Source organism: Durio zibethinus, chromosome 11, assembly GCF_047325235.1.
Source record: "Durio zibethinus cultivar Kanyao isolate XHJ-2024 chromosome 11, ASM4732523v1, whole genome shotgun sequence".
Classification (NCBI taxonomy): Eukaryota; Viridiplantae; Streptophyta; class Magnoliopsida; order Malvales; family Malvaceae; genus Durio; species Durio zibethinus.
The window spans coordinates 24,615,260-24,634,254 of record NC_143172.1 but is presented as its reverse complement, the minus strand read 5'-3'; the positions used below and the strand labels follow the sequence as shown (position 1 = coordinate 24,634,254).

Here is an 18,995-nt window from a genome sequence, read left to right as displayed (position 1 = left end):
TTATAATGACTTCCTACGTGTGTCTTAATGCACACAACTCTATGATTTGCACTCTAAGTACTACTTAACTATTTGCTTTAATTAATCCTTCATAATCCTAATGATCATAAATGTAGAGATTAACTTAAACTATGTGATTGATTAAGCCAACAATACAATAAGTGTGTAAATTTTGTTTGTAATTTAGGATAATCTTTTGGGGGGAGACAAAGGTTTAGATCTAAGATATTTTGAGGTCTTATTTTATTTTATTTTTTAAGATCATGATCGATAATGAGAGTTATCGTGCAAGTTTCACATCGCTGTTTTATTAATAAATGAATAAATTAAAGTTCAATCATAAGATGCACGTATCGATGCAACGAGAGCCAGTGCCTCCAATAAGATTTTTAAATGAACTGCTACTCCTTAACGAATTGTTGGTAGAATGGAAAGGACAAAGAACAGGGAAATGAATAAGAGATCCCTTCTTCTCAAAGTTATATTTTTATTAAAAAGACATTAAAAATCTAATCTGATTTTGTTTTGTTTGTCTTTTTATTGTAATATTTTTCTAGTTTTACTTGTTGTGGGTTACAAGCAACAAAAACAAAACAAAAAAAAAGAGGAGGAGGAAGGAAATAGGGTAAGAGAGCTAGCTAGCTTGACTATTTGTAGTTAAAATTTCTAATGATAGCCAAAAAAAAAAAAAAATGTGTTCCATGATTGTTCATGTTTCCTTGGCTTCAAGAAGGGGGCATCCCAGATCTGGGGGCCTACCTTGCATTGAGACAAAACAAAACCCATCATTTTAACTCTATCTCTTTGTCTCTCTCCTTTGTTTTAATTTTTTTTTATTTGATGGAAATTTTGAAAGAAAGATTTTATTTCGAATTTGTCAAAAGTTTAAAAGTGAATTTATTTATTTTAATAAAAAAAAGGAGAATTTCAAATTTTAAGAGGATTTTCAAGAGAAGATTTGAGTAGTTTAAATTTCCTTTTGAAATTTAATTTAAAGAGGTGATTTTTTTAAATTCTTCCAAATCTCTTCTTACTATACTTCGCAATCACATAAACCATTGTAAAATAGAAACTCAAAAAATAATATATCATTTTATTTAATTTTAATATTTATTAATATTTATATATTTTTACACATATAATGATACCCATATTGTAATTTTACATATATTTTTTTATCTTTTATATCATTATTCTTTTTTTATAATTATTTTTTTATTTTATCAATTTCCATTAAATTAAATTTTCTTCTAAGAAATATGTATCCATACAAAATAATTACAAATGCTTACATTTTGAAATAATATATTTTAAAATATTTTAATTCAAATTAAAAAAAAAATTTCTATCTAAACGCAATGCTCACTTTGTAGTAATAAGGACATTAGTCATTTATTTAAAATAAATTATTATTATTATTACCAATAAATGAAAAGTCTTCCTTTGAAATATTTAAAAATTAGCATCATTGATAATAATAATAATAATAATAATAATAATAATAATAATAATAATAACATGTAATATTCGCATATATCATCATCATTTGTTTATGATAAATTGGTAAACATTCATTGGGTGAAAGTTTCGTACAATAATAAGTATGATCTCAAATTAAACCTATAGTATTTACTTATGTGTTTCTCATTACATATTGCATATATATTTTTTATTTTGAAGAAAGCATATTCGAATTCAATTATTTAATAAGAAGATATACAAGGTATACATACATTAATATTATAAGGTAAGTTAATGTCTATAAAAATGCAAAATCAAAAAGCAACTTGATTGCCAAAATCTTTGTAATATGTTGATAGAATATTTGACTTTTAATTTTAATAATCATGTTCAAACTTTGACAACTTTAATTTAAAAAAAAAAAAAAAACAACTTGATTTTTATAATCTTTATATGTTACAATTTTCCATTATTTTATATATATTTAATGACCAATTTTAAAAGTAATAAAATTTTTTGTTGAATACATGTATTACTATAATAATAATTACGATCTAACATGATTTTCATTTTTGTTTTTTCGTACAATCAACCTCAAAATTATGAGATATAAAATCAAATTTATCGTTCTTCTTGTTATTAAAAATTATAACTAAGCTAACTTTGATTTGTTCACAACACTTGCTAATTTTGTATGTCAAGATAAGCTAATTAATTTCCAAATAGTAATTGAGGGATGTTTAGGTTTAAAAATAGGTCACATGAATCAAGAAGTCTACAATAATACAAGGTACCTTACCAATTATTTGATTTTTAAATTAAAAGAAGTTTATTTTATAATGTCAAATATCAAAGACACAATCCTTTCATCTAGAAGTTATCATTTTAAAATTCATTATTAATAATTATATATATTGTTACTTGGATAGATGTAGCACTCAACTTGTTAAAATAAGCTATTCCACCCTTCTAAAAAAACAAAATCAGTACCATTCCATTTCATACTCAAATTAATTAAAATGATACTCACGTTAATAGATAGGATACATAACAAATTTTTTTGCTAATATTAAAGAACATTTTTTTAATGTTTTGTAATATATGTACTTTTTGTAATCACAATTTTTTAAAAATGCATAAATTTTTTAAAATCACAATTTTCTATTATTTTATATATAATAAATGACCAATTTTAAATGCAACAAAATATGTTTTGTTGCATTTATGAATTACCATGGTAATAACAAGGTTAAAAAAGAAAAAATACATATTTAAATTTAATATTTAATGGATAATGCTTTAGTTGTTGGCTTGTTGTGCTATACAGGGGGTATTGTTATTTCATTTTATTTTTGAAACCTATAAACTATTTAATCATAAATTATAAAATACAAAAAATAGAGCAAAATTAAAGGAATTTTTTATTTTTACTATTGTTTATTATTATCCTAAATATTTTTTAATATGATAAGACAAAATAATCTTGTGTTTCTTGTATAGTTTGTTAGTTAATATTTATTATTTTTAAAATTTTTATCATATGTGCTTTTTTTTTTTTTTGCCAATCTATGATATAATGGGCGGTTTGTTACATTGATTTTATAGTTTTTGTTATTTTTTATTTTTTTTTATATTTGCAATTGTTAACTCTAATTTGCTCCTTGATTTTTTTTTCATTTTTTATTTTTATAATACTTGTAATAATTAGTTTTTGTTTTTTTATGATTTTTTGAAAAATTTAATTCAATACCCTTTTAAAGAAAAAAATGCCCTTCAAAAGATTTTATCTTATCATGGGATATTTTAGTAATTTCAAATGCATATTTCTTACTTTTGGAAAATTTTAATTTAATATCCTTTTAACCTGATCTTTTATCTTATTATGTGATATTTTAGTAATTTACAATCATATTCCTTTCAAGGTACTTTAGATTATTCATTGGCTTTAAGCTTAAGCAATGGCTAGTTTTTCAAGCAAAAATTAATTAGGACCGCAGCTAGGTATGTAACTTGGGTTCAGAAATTTTGGATCCGGGTCGACTCAGTACGTGAAATTTTGAATCCATTCAAATTAATTTTTTTTTTTAAATTTAAATCATTTTAGATTAAAATCATTTAACTATTGTAAATCATTTTCAAGTTTGAATCGCCTTTTGTATTACTTAGGTTATGATTATTGACTTTTTTTTATTTAATTCACATATTAAGTCAAGCTCATGTCAACTTTTTATAGTAATTTTATTATATTTATCATTTTTGTAATTAAATAAAATTTTAAAAGAATAAATAATATAAATTATCCTTAATTTAAGTTTCATATTATAATTTTGAATTTGAATTAAAGTCTAGTATAAATTGTTTTTTAGTCAATAAATTTTCATTTGGTGGATATATAAATATATATGAAAAAAAAGTAAATGTAGTTGACACAATAATTAATATTAATATATTTATCAAACTGATGAAAATAAGAAAACATTTTATTTAAAGAAATAAAATATTATATTATAAAACTAAAAATTTGAAGAGAATCAAGTTAATAATGAGATTTAGTACTTAAAAAATTAAACAAATTTATCATATTAATGTATAAATTTCATAATAAAAGAAGGGTCAAAACAGACTTTTACCTTTTATTATGATAAGAAAATAGTAAACTAGTTGAATTCGCCCTCGGCTATATAATTCTGGGGCGAATGACTTGTCATAACCTTATATGATAAGTAGAGTTGGCAAAATGAGTAAGATGAGTCAACTCGACACGGTTCATAATTGGATTCGATCTTAGTTGGATCGTGTCGACATAATTCATCTATCGTATAGCTTGTGTTAGATATGATTCGGATTTTTAATCCTTTAATCCAACATAGCTTATGACTCAGTTATTTTATAAGACGTGTCGGGTATGGTCCAAAACATAATAAGCAGAATCGATTATGATATAATAATATTTTAATTGTTATTTTTTATAAATTTATTATTTTAATGTCATAATTGTTAAAATGATAAAACAAAGTTAGATATATAATTAATGTGATTCGACTTAAATATTTATATTCACGTGATTTAATTTAAAATATTTTAATTTTTTTAATTAAAAGAATTTATTTTTTTTAAAAAGAGCTTTGGGGAATATAACCTACTTTGAATCAAATGATATGAACTTTGGTAATTAAAAAATATATTAATGAGTATATTATACGAAAAAAATAGAGATGTTACTTATTATTCATTACTTAATTTAAAGAAATGAAGATGTGATGGGTGAGAATCAAATAAAAAAAAATCAATCGTTGCTAGGCTATGTCATGTGTCAATTTATGATCACTCATCATGGGCCATACCTTTATCAATTCAGCTAAAAATCTTAATAATAATATAAAATATGATACAATAACATAACAAAAATAAAATATAAAAATAACATAATTTAAAATTTAATAATTATTATATATAAATTTAATAAAATTAAAAATATATATTATATTTTTATATTATTATAAATTATAATATATAATTTTTATATAAAATATAATATTAATATTAATATTTTGTATAATATAAATGTGCGAAGTATTAAATCTACTAGCATGGCCTGCCCCACCGTTTTCTCACTTATAATGGTAAGCGGTAAGCCGCTGGAGACATCTTTAATATATGCGAAAGAAACGATGCTCTGGGTAAGAAAAATTGAAGGTCACCTTAGATCCCATGGCCCAACTTTCCTAATAAATCTGACTCACTTATGGCTGGTCCAATTTCATGCATGGAGATAAATGTGCCAGCTTAGGCCTTAGCATTTGGCAATAAGTACGATTAAATTAAAATCACCCACCCAACCATTTAACATTTATAACTTTAGAAAATTTTTTATAGTTATTAAGTAAATTAACAAATAATATAATCATTAAATGATCACTTGTCAATTATATAAATTCAAAAATTTTATTAGTGTATTGAATATTATATTAAGATTTTTTTAAATTATATAATAAAAAAATTTAAGGGAAAAAAGAAAAAAAATGTAATTTGTTATAATAATAATTTTTTTATTAAAAAAATCATAAACTGAGATTATAAAAAAAATGTTATAAATATTTATATTTGAATTTCAAATTTATTCAAAATTAAATTTTAAAAATAATTATATAAATAAATTAAATTAAACTTCATTAATAAATTTATACCAAAGACATCTTTCTTTTTATGTGGTAAACCAAAAGGGATTTCTTCAAGCAAAAAATCATAATGTTTGAATCACTTTTGAAAGTAAAAGCTATAATCTTAGTTAAAAGCTAGAGAAAGCCGAAAACATGATTTTGATTCGTCACGTGTGTCTCCTAGCTAGCAAACCGTCCCTATCTCAACATTATTATCTGCTTTCTTTCATTCTTTCTTTCTTTTTTTTTTTTTTTCATTTTATATATGTTTTTACATTTTCTAATGTTTAGCTTCCTAAGTTTGCGTGAATAATGTTTACTATAAAAGGCCCACAAACAAGGACATAGCTCATAACAAATTCGTATCATTCACCCTACAAAAAAGTTTGTGCAACCACATATTTTTGTTGCATACCAACCTCTTTGCCATAATCCGGCAGTGAACAACCATGGTTTCTGATGGGGGGCACTCGAAGAATGTGTGTGTTATCGGTGCCGGACCGTCAGGGCTGGTGGCGGCGAGGGAGCTGAGGAAGGAAGGTCACACTGTGGTGGTTTTGGAGCAAAACCATGATGTCGGTGGCCAGTGGTTGTATGAGCCTAATGTAGAGAGTGAAGACGCTTTAGGAAAGAACAAATTTCTAAGTGTACATAGTAGCATTTATGACTCTCTAAGGACTGCATCCCCTAGGGAGATCATGGGATACAGTGATTTCCCATTTTTGGTGAAGAAAGGTAGGGACATGAGGAGATTTCCAGGTCATAAGGAACTTTGGTTGTACCTAAAAGATTTTTGTGAGTGGTTTGAGTTGGAAGATATGATAAGGTTTAACACAAGGGTTGAGTATGTGGGAATGTTGGATTATGGTGAGTTTGGGAAAGATCTAAAATGGGTCGTGAAGAGCAAAGAAAAGAATACTGAGAAAGTGGTGGAAGAGGTTTTTGATGCTGTGGTTGTAGCCACTGGTCATTACTCTCATCCTAGATTGCCCTCAATTAAAGGTACTGTTTAATTTATTCTCTTTGTTAATTTTCCATTCATGAATTTCCTTCATGATTAATTATTTTGTTGATGGTGTAGGAATGGAATCATGGAAAAGGAAGCAAATGCATAGTCACATTTACAGAGTTCCAGAGCCATTTCGAAATGAGGTAATACAAATACAAGAAACTAAAATTCTTTTCAGATCTCAAAATGGCAATCAGTTTGGTGATTTTTTTTTATTTTATCAGGTGGTGGTGATTGTTGGGAGCTCCCAAAGTGGGCAAGATATATCAATGGAGATTGTGGAAGTGGCAAAGGAAGTTTACATGAGTGCCAGATCCCTTGATATTACTGAGGGTTTATCCAAAGTCATTTCCAAGCATCAGAACTTGCATCTTCATTCACAGGTATAACTGTCAGCTTAGCACAAAGCTTGAATTCATTGATTTCAGCTCAACAGAATTGAATGTTAATAGAAGAAAAAAGGCTGAGTATTAGATATATTGGAAAAGTAGGTTTGAATGGAAGCTTATTTTTGTTTGCAGATAGAGTGCCTTCATGAAGATGGGATGGTTCAATTTGGGGATGGCTCTTGTGTCATAGCTGACACTATCATATATTGCACAGGGTAATGTACCAAGTAAACTAATCAAAGATTATACAAGCAAAATGAATGGTCAAAAAGAATAAAATTTTGAGACTTGAGTTGAGATTCCCATTTTTTTTTTCAAAAAAAAAGATCAAAATCTTGTTGCAAGACTTTCAAACACAATTTTTTTATTTGAATTTGTCAAAATTTGATTTTAAATTATTAAAATTACAAGTTCAACATTTTATTAATATATCACGTAGTTGCTGATAAACACAAATTAATTGATATGCTAATAGTTTGCGAGAATTTAGGTTGGATTGAGGCAGTGCCAACACAAGTTAATTGAAAAGCTTTTGTGTCCCAACTGACCAATGATGAAACAGACAAAGTGAACTGAAGTTTCCAAAAGAACACTAAAAGTGGAAGAAAGACCATAGAAAAAGGAAAGAAGATTGACCTTATTTTATTCATCCCCAAGCAACCATTAGGTTTTCCATTTCAAAAGCCTGTCTGTCTGATTGGATGATTATTATGAAAAATCAAAAGAATCTTCCTGGGACCCTACTTTCCCATCCCTGCCCTCAAATCTTGCTTAACCAACTTGCTCAACAATAAACTAAAGTTTTCCATTAATCTGATCATCATCACAACTATAATTTTTTTTATAAATTAACAGTCGTATAGTTTATTAATAAAATGTTGAAATATTAATTTCAAAAATCAAAATTCAAATAATCTCAAATTATACAATATTTGCAGGTATTCATACACATTGCCATTTCTTGACACCAAAGGAATAGTAGTTATTGATGATAACAGAGTGGGACCTCTTTTTGAGCACACTTTCCCTCCATCACTTGCTCCATCCCTCTCCTTTGTAGGCATTCCAAGAAAGGTGCACATCTTTCCATTCTCCCAATTCTACTTACTTATTCCAACATTCATACTTTTACTTTTACTTTTATTATTATGGTACTTTGATATGCCTTTAAGCATTCTTCTTTTATTCTAGAAGTAGTAGTTTTTTTGACCAACTACGAATTATATATTGTATATATTGAGTAAATTACATCAATATATATATATATATATAATTTTTTCCAAAATTTTTGCTTAAGCATTTGATTTAATAATAAGTTCTTCGTCAAAATTAATTTTTAAAAAAAAAAATTGTGAAATTTGAAAGTTTATAACATTCTTGTAAGATTTTTTTTTTTTTAATTTGTTTCTTTGGTTGATTTATTAATGAGGGAGAGGGTGCAGCTGATAGGGTTCCCTTTCTTTGAGTCACAAGCAAAATGGATAGCACAAGTGCTTTCAGGGAAAAGAAGGTTGCCATCATGGGATGACATGATGCAGTCCATTAAGGAGTTTTATCACTCTAGGGAACTTGCTGGTATTCCAAAGTATAACACACACGACCTTGCTGATTTCCAGGTAATTTATTACTGACGCAAAAAAATATATTAGTAGTTTGAGATTTAAGCTAATTATAAAATATTAATTAAGAATTGTACTGTTTTGGGGTTTGCAGTATTGTGATAAATATGCAGATTATAGCGAATCTCCACATTTGGAAGAATGGAGGAAACAACTTTGCATGTCATCCATAGTAAACTCTATTGCCAACTTGGAGACTTACAGGGATTCATGGGATGATGATGAGTTGCTCCAAGAAGCTCTCCAAAGCCCTCATTTCACTCAACTTGGGCCTCACCCTTAATTTTGCTGTTTATTTTGCTTTAATCTTCTTCATCTTGTTTTTATTTTGAACCTAAGTTCTAAGGCTTTGCTTGTCAAGAAATGTGCATTTTGTTGTATTGTATGGTGATTGGTGAAGGTTTATTGGTTAAATATGTATATCTTTCTTTCAATTTGTAAGCAAAAATTGTATTATTTTTTGCTTTCAAAAGTCATAGAAAAATGCATCACAAAATTATCGGAAGTGGATTTGATTCAATTCTTGTCGAGATATACGTATTAAATTTCAATTTATTTATTGATTTATTGTACTAAATATAATAATCATGTTATATATATTGAAAATTCTTTAATCGTGATTGTAATTGTAAATATAATCTCATAATTATTCTATTTTTTTATTATATAATCTCATAATTACTTTATCTAGGTAGACTTGGCTGCTTGTTCTGTCTTTCAACAAATGAAGAAAACAATACCAACTAATCCTATGATTTTCTACTCTTCAATTTTCCCAAAATCAAACCTAAATCTTGTGGAGCAACTGAGAAATCTTCATACAGTGAAACCTATTTTACTTCCCTTTTGAAAAATTTCCATAGATTTCCTAGGCTAGTTGGTTGATCTTCCCTGACCAACCATAGCTGCATGAAGCTGTTTGCCATTCTTTTCTCAAGGCTAGACCTATCTTAGACAATGACAAAGAGATTAAATTAAGCAGATTCTGTTCAAGTAATTGGCATCCTGACAGGATCTCCCGAGAAAGCATTCCAGAGTTCAAGAGGAAATTTCAAATCTAGAGGCTTCAATACACAAAATATATTGCTATATTGTTGATTTTCAATTAAGTTTTGAACAAAATCTAGGGTTCAAAAGAGCATATTCACATTCCATCATTCACTTGACAGTACCAAGACCAAAAGCCATTGAAAGTTGAAAATGGACTTCTATTCTCCTATACGATGTAATAATTGGTATGCCATATTTAAGTTGACATGTACATGATAATCAAATGACTCGCTGTTAGCTAACCCCAAAAGTCTTTCAAGTTACTCTTTCTATACCTTGCCTAATATAAGCCGAGGATTACTTGATGGACATCTTGGCCCCCGAGGTCTTCTTGTTATCTTCCCCCACTCTATTAGTCTTCTCTGCTGGATACCCACTTCACTAGTACCAGACTGCTGCTTCAGCAACATGTTCATCGTGCTCTCCATTACATTGGAAGCACGGGGATTTGACCGTCGCCTCCCTTTTGTGTATCCACTTCTACTAGCAATTCCTGAAGAACCACTTTGCCACTGAGCGCCAGCGGCTTCCATTAGCCCTCCTATCATCTGAAGATCCTCAGTGACCTCATACCTTGAAAGAGAGGCAAGGCTTGGAAGAATTTCACTTCGAAAGTCCTTCCTCTGCTGTCTTCCCCTCCTTGTTCGGCCCCTCTTGGGCTGGTTTGTCAAAAAAATTGCATTTGGTTCTTCCTCTTTTTGGCCATTGCTTTTACACCAAGACTCTTCTACCTTTATCTCTGTTAGGTTCAATGTCATGGCCTCAAAGTAATCAATTCCATCAGATGGATACTCCTCATGATCACCACAATCCTTAACACCTATGTTAACTCCAAATTCGCTTCCTGGATCATCCACTACTGAAGAAGCTACCCTTGCAAACCAATAGAGGGAATTAGAAGCTTTAAAAGGTTCACAACTGGTCCTTTCTAGACAAGTCTGGATCTCAGATGATGAAATGGAAATTATAGCCTCCACTGCATTCCAAACTAGTGTCTCTTGCAGATCCCCATTGTCTTGTCCTGAAGATAGCAGAGGTGTCTCAAGCTGGTTTTCATCAGATTCCCCTCTAGGAGGTGAACAATCCTTGTTTTCTGGACTTGCAGGTGGCTCCAAATCTATTTCTATTGAATGTGAAGGCATTAGCAGAGATTCATTCATAGATAAGCAAGAATTCAGGTCAATTACTCCATAACCTGGAAACTTTTCACAAGGTTCACTTTTTGCAACCGACTCAGTTTTATCTAGTTGTTTTTCTCTATCAGACACATGATCAAATTCCAAGTTCATATCAGGTATCCTATCTTTTTCTTTGTCTTTGATGTCTTCTTTTGCACAAGAGCTGGGATGGTTTCTGAAAGGGGATGCATGTGATGAGCACTGGCAATTGGCAATAGAAGGCTTGTTGTACATGTGAAATCCAGGCATCGTCTTAAAATCTAGGGAGTTGCTTGCCTCCACCTTCTCCAAACCAGCATCATGGACACACAAGGAATTAGCTTGTTCAAGGGTAGATTCCAGTGGGATTGATAAGTATCTCCTTTCACCAGATTTTCTATCATGTTCTTGAGTTTCAGCAATCGAACAGGCAGTAGAACTTTGAAGTATATTTTCACCATGTATATGAGAGGCAACTTGTGAACCAGCCATATTGTTGGAGAAACTAGGCAAGACACTATTGAGATCCAAACTTTTTATGGACCTTAGACACTCGAAATCCTTGGAGTATTTTACAGGACTATGCTCAAATGCAAAGTCATTGTCATTATTGCAGTTCAGTGAAAGAGAACTTGTAGATGGTGGCTGACCCTCCAGCTGGAAATCACTCAACCAGCTGGCCTGCAGTAAGGTAGCACTACACAACTTTGGGCTAGATAACAAATTTTTGCCTTGACAAAGCTCATTTCCAGGGAGCCCAGGGCTTGAGGTAAAGGATTTAGAACTTCTCCCCTGAAGACATGAAAGTGCTTGAACTTCTATAGGGCTCTGCTTGAAGGCATGACTCCAAGATGAAATAGAGGATGACTCTGAGTTCATCATATCAGCCAAAGGGGCAATCTGAGATGAGCTGCACATGTCTGAAGTAGCAACTGCTTTATGGTTACTAGCAGAGTTGTCTCTTGCAACATGCTGTAAATTTTCATTGCATTGGTTTCCATCAGTCTCATCCAAACCATGGGGTATTGCACAATCTCCAGCTTTCTCACTGTTAATGAGCTCAATTGATAATTTTTCAGTATAGAAATCTTGCGGGAAAGAATTCGAATCATTTCTGCCTTGCCCTAAAAACAGAGTTATGAACCATGTAAAATCATCAGCAGCAGTAATAAGTTCTACAAAATGAATGATTTGGGGACTGCTATATATATATATTGGCCAGTAAAGGCTGATAGCTTAATTATAGATCATATAGCATCCTTACCAGCTTTATCATTACAAGGTCCGTGTGCTCTTTGCATTTTGTGTTTATCCAGGTGCGAAGCTTCCAAGTGCGCTTCTGGGCCCTGCATGATCTGGCTATTTGGAATTACTTCTTCGGACAGAACATGAAAGTTCAAATCTGATTTTCCAGAGGGATCCTGTAATAAAGTTTCACTGTGGCCAATAACAGGATCCTGAAAGTTACTGAACTCAGGAATTATATCTTCCTCAAGTTCGACAGGAATATTTAAATCAGCCATAACTTTTTTCTTCGAAGAAATGGAACTAGGAATAAAATTCCCTTCAGGGAAAACAATGTTGCAACCACTGCCATTATCTCCCCTATCTCTAACCTCAGGAATTTTCTTTAGAGAATTAGCTGCTATATCAGTCACTTCAGGTGCCATTTTCACTTCTGAAAACCCCTCTTCTTCACTATCAAAGTAATCATCAGCTGGTAGTTCAAGATCCAAGATCTTTTTGCCAAACTTTTTGCAATTGGACTCTGTGAACTTAGAGGCCTTTGAAGAGCTTTCAATACGAGTAGGATCAAGACCTGCTTGCCCTCTATTTCCATCATATAATTGCAAAGGCAAAATGCTACCTTTAGCTTCTGAATTAGAGGGCTGACAATGCACAAAGTTAATAGAGGTGGAAATGTGGTGTGGTATTTGTACATAAGTAGATGACTTTGGAGATAAAACATGATTTGATTGTAAGCTCTCCATACTGCAACGATGTTTATATAAGTTGTTCTTTTTCATTTCTTCCATTAATTCCTTCTGTCTCCTGTAAAGCTGATGGAGTTCACGGATCTAAAATAAAACACATAGCAGATACATTAATTGCAGGAATAATAATATGTTATCAATGATATCAAATTTAGTTGAACCAAAAATCCCTGATTGAAGGGATTACAAATGGAGAAAAGATCTAGATAAACAAAAATGAGGCCAAAAATACAACCAGGTTGTATTTAAATCATGTTATGGTTTCAGATTAAGGATCACTAGGATGATTTGTATATGTACCAATCAACAAGACTCACTTCTAAAATAAACACAACGCTAGGACATACATCACTGGCAAAGATCCAAGGAGACATAATTAGTAGTCTCCAGAATTAGGACTAAGATACTACAGTTACGTCACAACCTCCTGGTGAATGGGGCCCTTCATATGCAAATTATCTCTTTATGCATTACATGATAAGCCGTAGTGTATGTTTGCTTAATTTGCCCAGTGCATCATAAATCTATAGATCCCGAAACCTACTAATGAGGATTTCCAAATAACCTTTCTCTCATCCTAGTTGAAACTTCTATCTTTCTTCCTTTTCAAATGACAATTAAATAATCAACTTAAAGATATAGAACTCTCCATAGGTATTCAAACTCCATCTAATAAGGTGTATACAGTAACCAAAGTTTTTACTTAGGAGATAGAGTATTGTATTTAAGCACATAGAACAGGATTTTACTCCTGCTATACATCAGAATACCGGGGTCACGAGACATAAGAAGTTTATCTTGAGAGAAATACCTGATCCCTAAATTCTGCTTCATGCTTGAGCATTGTCTGCTTTAGTAAACCCTTGTTGTAAAACATATTGGAATCCGAAGACAGTGGCCAAGTACCATTATAGTACTGTCTATTCCTTAAGATTTTACCAACATTATTATCTGTGGGCCATACAGCGCCATTGGCATCCAAATTGAGGTCCCAAGCAGTATAACACCCTGGGAAGTGGCTCTTGTGCTGTACGTCTGCTTGCATTCCTAGCATTGTCATGAAAGTTTGAGCACAAATCTCAATTGCTAATACAATAGATTTAAACTGAGCCTGTACCAAGACAAAAGCAACCTGCATAAAGGCAAGGAAAAGTTTAAATACACATTAGAAAACCTATTGATCCTTTTTTTAATCTGTTTCTCCCTTTGACAAGGAACACATCAACTATAAGAGCTTAACAAAAGTATTTAATATATGATAACTGATATTAATCAAAAAGTCATTGTCCACATCCTCCATGGTCGCTCGGATAATATTTGTGTTCAGTTAAAACGTTCAGAATGGAAGGCCATAAGGAAACCTTATCAGAACCTCTGCATATCCACTGATTTGGTTGCATTTTAAAATATATTCTGACAATACCTAGCATCAAGAATTACTTGAAAAAGCAATTGCAACACGATATAATTCAAAACAACCAAATGCGCATGTACCATAGCCATCATACTATTTCTGGATACAAATTTTCAAAATGTCTAACATCACATTCATGATAGCACCATGCTGTAACAGTATTAGAATACTATTAACAATGACAGTGCAAAACACTATCAAATGTCATACTAGAAGTTTTCACAAGAAGAAATGCACCACATTGCAAAACACATTCAAATGTAAAAACCAAAGAAAATTCAAAACCCAAATGAAACCAATACTATTAAAGTAAGTCCCAAATCCCAACCTCACCCTCTCATTAGAACAAAATCATAGAATTATATGTGAAAGATGCCTAACCAATTTAATCAACCCCTACGCTGCGTTCATAATGAACCAACAAAATGTACCTTCAAATCAGGAAACTACAAATACAAATATGAGTTAAAACAATTATCAGGTTTCATACTAATAATTATATTAAGCTTTAAATCAGTTGTAAATTAATCAAAAAAAAATCTATGATCAATGATCAATGAAATTAGAAAATGATAAATTGAGATTTATTTTCATGTAAATAAAAAATCTGCCATATGTCACTAAACCACCACAAATTCAACTAAAATTAAAAAAAAAAAAAAAAAGAACAGAAAGGCGCCAGCATCAGATACCCTTCAATCCATAAATCCCACAATTCAGGAGAAAAAAAAACGTATCTACATCTTCCACATTAATAATAACCCAATCAAGGTAATAAAATTTAAAGCATAAATGAAAAACCAAAATTAAATTTGAAACCCATTCGATATCTTCATTGTCTACGCGATAAAAACACTATCCAAATATAAGCAACTAAAAATTTATTAAAACTCAAAAAAAAAAAAAAAAAAAACAGAAGAAGAAGAAGAGAACCCATCAAAGCCATTAAAAGAGTGATCTTTTTAACCTTACCTTAAAATAATAAAAACAACTTTTTTGAGCTCATGGACTTGGTTTTCTGCAAAGTAGAAGGAAAACCATCGTGGGTATCCTTTGAGAAAGGTTTTAGACAAGGATCAGATACAGAGAAGATAAGAGGAAGATTCTCTCAAAGAAAAGGAAAAATGAAGTGGGTATTTCTGAAACTCCATGTAAAGTAGCTAAAAATGGCGATTTTTGGATCTGCTGGATCCACGTTTTCTAGGAAGATTTTGAGAGAGAAAAAAAGAGAAAAATCAGACACAAACAAACGAAGCCCACAAAAAAAAAATTTTGCATGAGAAGATACATGAAAGTTGTCAAAAAAATTTTAAAAAAATGTACACATTTGCTTTTTCTCTCGTTCATATCTCATTTCATGGCCTTTTGGAACCTTTTTTTTTGTGTAAGTTTGAGAAAAATTTGGCTCGGTGGGTCCCTAAAGTCTAGATTCTCTCCTCCATTTTTGTTTTCTTTTGTACAAAAAGAATTTAAATTTTCAATTTTTTTCAGAAAATAATTTTGCTGTTTTTTTTAGAGTTAAACGGCCTTGATTTTTCCGAATTTTGAATATTTTAATCGACCTTTTTAAATATAACTTAGTAATCAATATTTTATATTAGTATTTTATTTATTAAAAATCGATTTTAACACTGGTCAGCAGTAGGGCCCCCCTTCAATTTTTAAGTAATAAGCGTACAGATTATGGGAAGATTACGGGAAATTTCAGATTTTTCTTAAATCCAAAAAGAACCCTAATATTTCGTTTTTATTACATTAGAGGACATTTCCATTTTTGGATTATGTTTAAATGATAAATTTGTAAATATTACGAAAATATATTTTTTAATGATGTTGGATGAGTTATTTGGATTAAAATTTAAATTATATTAAAATTTAAAAAATTAATAAATAAAAAATTACATGTTAATCTTATAAATATGTTGATAAAATATTAAAATATCATATAAAAATCGAATTTTAAAATCATATATTATTTATTGTCAATAAAATTTTTAAACTCCATCAAATTAAAAAATCAAACATGAATCCTTGTAGAATATATTAAAAAAAATTAAAGATTAATGTTATAAATGATCTTGAATTATAATGAAATATTTAATATAATATTTAAATTTTAAAAATCTCTAATATAGTATATGAATTATAAATATATTAGCTAATTAGATACTTTAAGGCTACGTTTGACACATAAAATTTATTAAAGGATAAAATATTAATCATCCTATCACATATTTGTTATACATTTAAATAAAAAGATTGAATTATTAAAATGATTAGATATCAGGTATCGATAAGATAACTCTATCATTTAAAAAAATAAGAGATTATTTTTAATTCATTGAATTAAACTTACATGTCCTATTATACCCTTAAAAATTACATTAATAATTTAAATTATATAAATTTTGAAGAAGAATAATTTTAATCAATAAATAAATTATTCTATCTTAATCATTACATACATCAAATATAAGATAAAATGATATTATTTAATATAATCATATTCATAATATTATCTTATCTTATTATAATTTTTTGTACTATGACCTAAGAATTATTTATCCGTCACATATCATAATTTAAAACTAACAATATTAAAAATAAATATCATATTAGTTACATATTCATAATTCAGATATTATATTAATTTTTTTTAATTTAATTATCATATTAAGTATTGATTAAAATATGTCATAGATCCCTATACTTTTCAATTTTTAAGAATTTAGTCCGTATAATATTATTTAAAAATTTTAATCCTTATAATATTATTTGTAAAATATTTAGTTCTTATAAGATTATTTTTTAAGAAATTTAATCCTTGTGCATTGTTAACGATTAAACTAAAATTTATTAAAAAATAATATTATAATAATTAAATTCTTTTAAATAATATTAAAAGGATTAAATTTTTAAATATAAAAAAATACAAAAAATTATGACATATTTTGACCATTAAATAATATATTATAATTTAAAAATTATTTATGATATTAATTCAAAAAAATTTTTAATTTTATAGTAGAAAGTCTTTTAATTTCGCTAGACAAAATGGGGATTTAGAGGTTTTAATTGTTGAGTGTTAATAGAAAGTGGGGAATTGTAATGAAGTGATTGATGAGGAATCTTAGAATCCCTGATTAAGGTTTGCTATTTTAGTTTGAAAAAACATGTAATATAAAAAAGCACTGTTGGGATGTCAAATTTTAGTCTTAATCATTTCAGTTCAGGAAAGTGATTGATACCACTCCATGACCCATTTCACTTTTCTTTACAATATATTTCAAACCGAAAGTACATAAAAAAAAGCAAGAAAATATTACACGACATTTTTATTAAATTACTTAATATATTATAAAATTTGTTAATTTTATAAGCAAAATTAATAAATTGACACTTTTAATTATTTTAAAATAGTTTTTACTTTTTAGAATAAATTATTTTTAAGATTTTTAAATTTTAAAGGAAATGTTATTTTGATTCATATACCTTAATAATCGTAATAAAACGGTTTTTACGTAAGTTAAATTGTTCGTTGAACATTAAACGAAAAATAAAAAATTATAAAATAAGATAATGAATAATATTATAAGATTATGGTTAAGATATAATATAATTGCAAAGGAAATAAAAGTTTGATAAATTTTATTTTTTTAATTTATTTTTATGGATATTAATTTTTATGTATATTATTGTTATTTTTGTAATGTTAATTTTTAAATTAATTAATATTTTTTATTTTTTCAAGAAAATATTTTTTAGGTTATATTTTACAATTAGACTCACCCTTAAATTTGAGTTATCATTTAAATCCACTACGTAGGCTCAACTTAAATTAAGTTTTGAACATGATTTTTAAAGTTTAAGTTTGACCCAATCAAATTATTATTTTATAAATAAAATATTTTTATTTAATTTGTATTTTAAAATATTAATATATATATGAATTTTTTTAATGTTTTAATTTTAAATAGTAAAATGGGCCTATTCAAGTTTTTATTTTTTAGAGTAAATTTTTTATATAATTATAAAAAATAATAGTATTAAGAAAAAAGTTATATCATAAAAAAAAAAAATTTGTAATTTTATTTTTAACTTAACGATGAGGTGATAGTTAGCATTTAACGACTGCTTTAATAGTTTTATTTACGAATGACTTTTTTGTTATTACCATAGAAATATATTAATCAATATGTAACCTTTAAAATTTAGGGACTACAACGATATTCATCTCAAAATTTAGGGATTGTGAAAATAATTTATCTTTTTTTTTAATATACATTAAAAAAAATGTTATTCTATTAATCCTACTTTTAAAATTAAAAAATTTCACCCAATGTATTTGATAAATTTTTTATTTATTTACGTGAAAGTCTATAAAAAATTATTTTTTAAGATAATTTGAGTCGGATTATTTCAATTAAAAAAAATGTGCACTTATCGAATAATGTTTAAATACAAAGTTTTACTGGATTTGAACTATACAAAATCAGATTTTTTTTTATTTATAAATCACAATTATCCTTTTCCTAATATCCAATATAAGGTCCTTTATATATTTCAAAATTTTAGTGCTTAAGGTGATGCATTAACATTATAATTAAAAGTTCTTTGTTTATGGACTTTATTATTCTAATTTTTTTATATTTTAATTTTTAATAATTCAAATTTATTCGATGAATGCACAGTTTCAAATTTAGATTAAAAATATAATACAATCATTTTTAACTTGGTTATAA

General features: G+C 28.3%; 2 protein-coding genes across 3 annotated transcripts; one reads left to right on the top strand and one right to left on the bottom strand.

The window, feature by feature from the left end:
* Nucleotides 1–5,969: 5,969 nt before the first annotated feature.
* LOC111290874 (flavin-containing monooxygenase FMO GS-OX-like 9) lies at nucleotides 5,970–9,156 on the top strand. Its single transcript, XM_022882376.2, has 7 exons — nucleotides 5,970–6,623; nucleotides 6,703–6,773; nucleotides 6,855–7,013; nucleotides 7,152–7,234; nucleotides 7,958–8,093; nucleotides 8,462–8,635; nucleotides 8,733–9,156. Exons 1-7 carry the CDS (start codon nucleotides 6,071–6,073, stop codon nucleotides 8,919–8,921), a joined length of 1,365 nt encoding a protein of 454 aa, XP_022738111.2. The 5' UTR covers nucleotides 5,970–6,070; the 3' UTR covers nucleotides 8,922–9,156.
* A 540-nt stretch (nucleotides 9,157–9,696) lies between these two features.
* On the bottom strand, nucleotides 9,697–15,645 carry LOC111291102 (uncharacterized). 2 transcript variants are annotated; one of them, XM_089768383.1, is made up of 5 exons: nucleotides 15,226–15,645; nucleotides 14,635–14,699; nucleotides 13,651–13,971; nucleotides 12,110–12,923; nucleotides 9,697–11,969 (listed from the first exon to the last, which is right to left on the bottom strand). In XM_089768383.1, the coding sequence occupies exons 3-5, from the start codon at nucleotides 13,897–13,899 to the stop codon at nucleotides 9,958–9,960; spliced, it is 3,075 nt and encodes a 1,024-aa protein (XP_089624509.1). In that variant the 5' UTR covers nucleotides 13,900–13,971; nucleotides 14,635–14,699; nucleotides 15,226–15,645; the 3' UTR covers nucleotides 9,697–9,957. The 2 variants fall into 2 exon arrangements, with proteins under 2 accessions (XP_089624509.1, XP_022738420.2); XM_022882685.2 differs by lacking the exon at nucleotides 14,635–14,699 and having other exon boundaries at nucleotides 15,226–15,594.
* Between the last annotated feature and the right edge of the window lie 3,350 nt (nucleotides 15,646–18,995).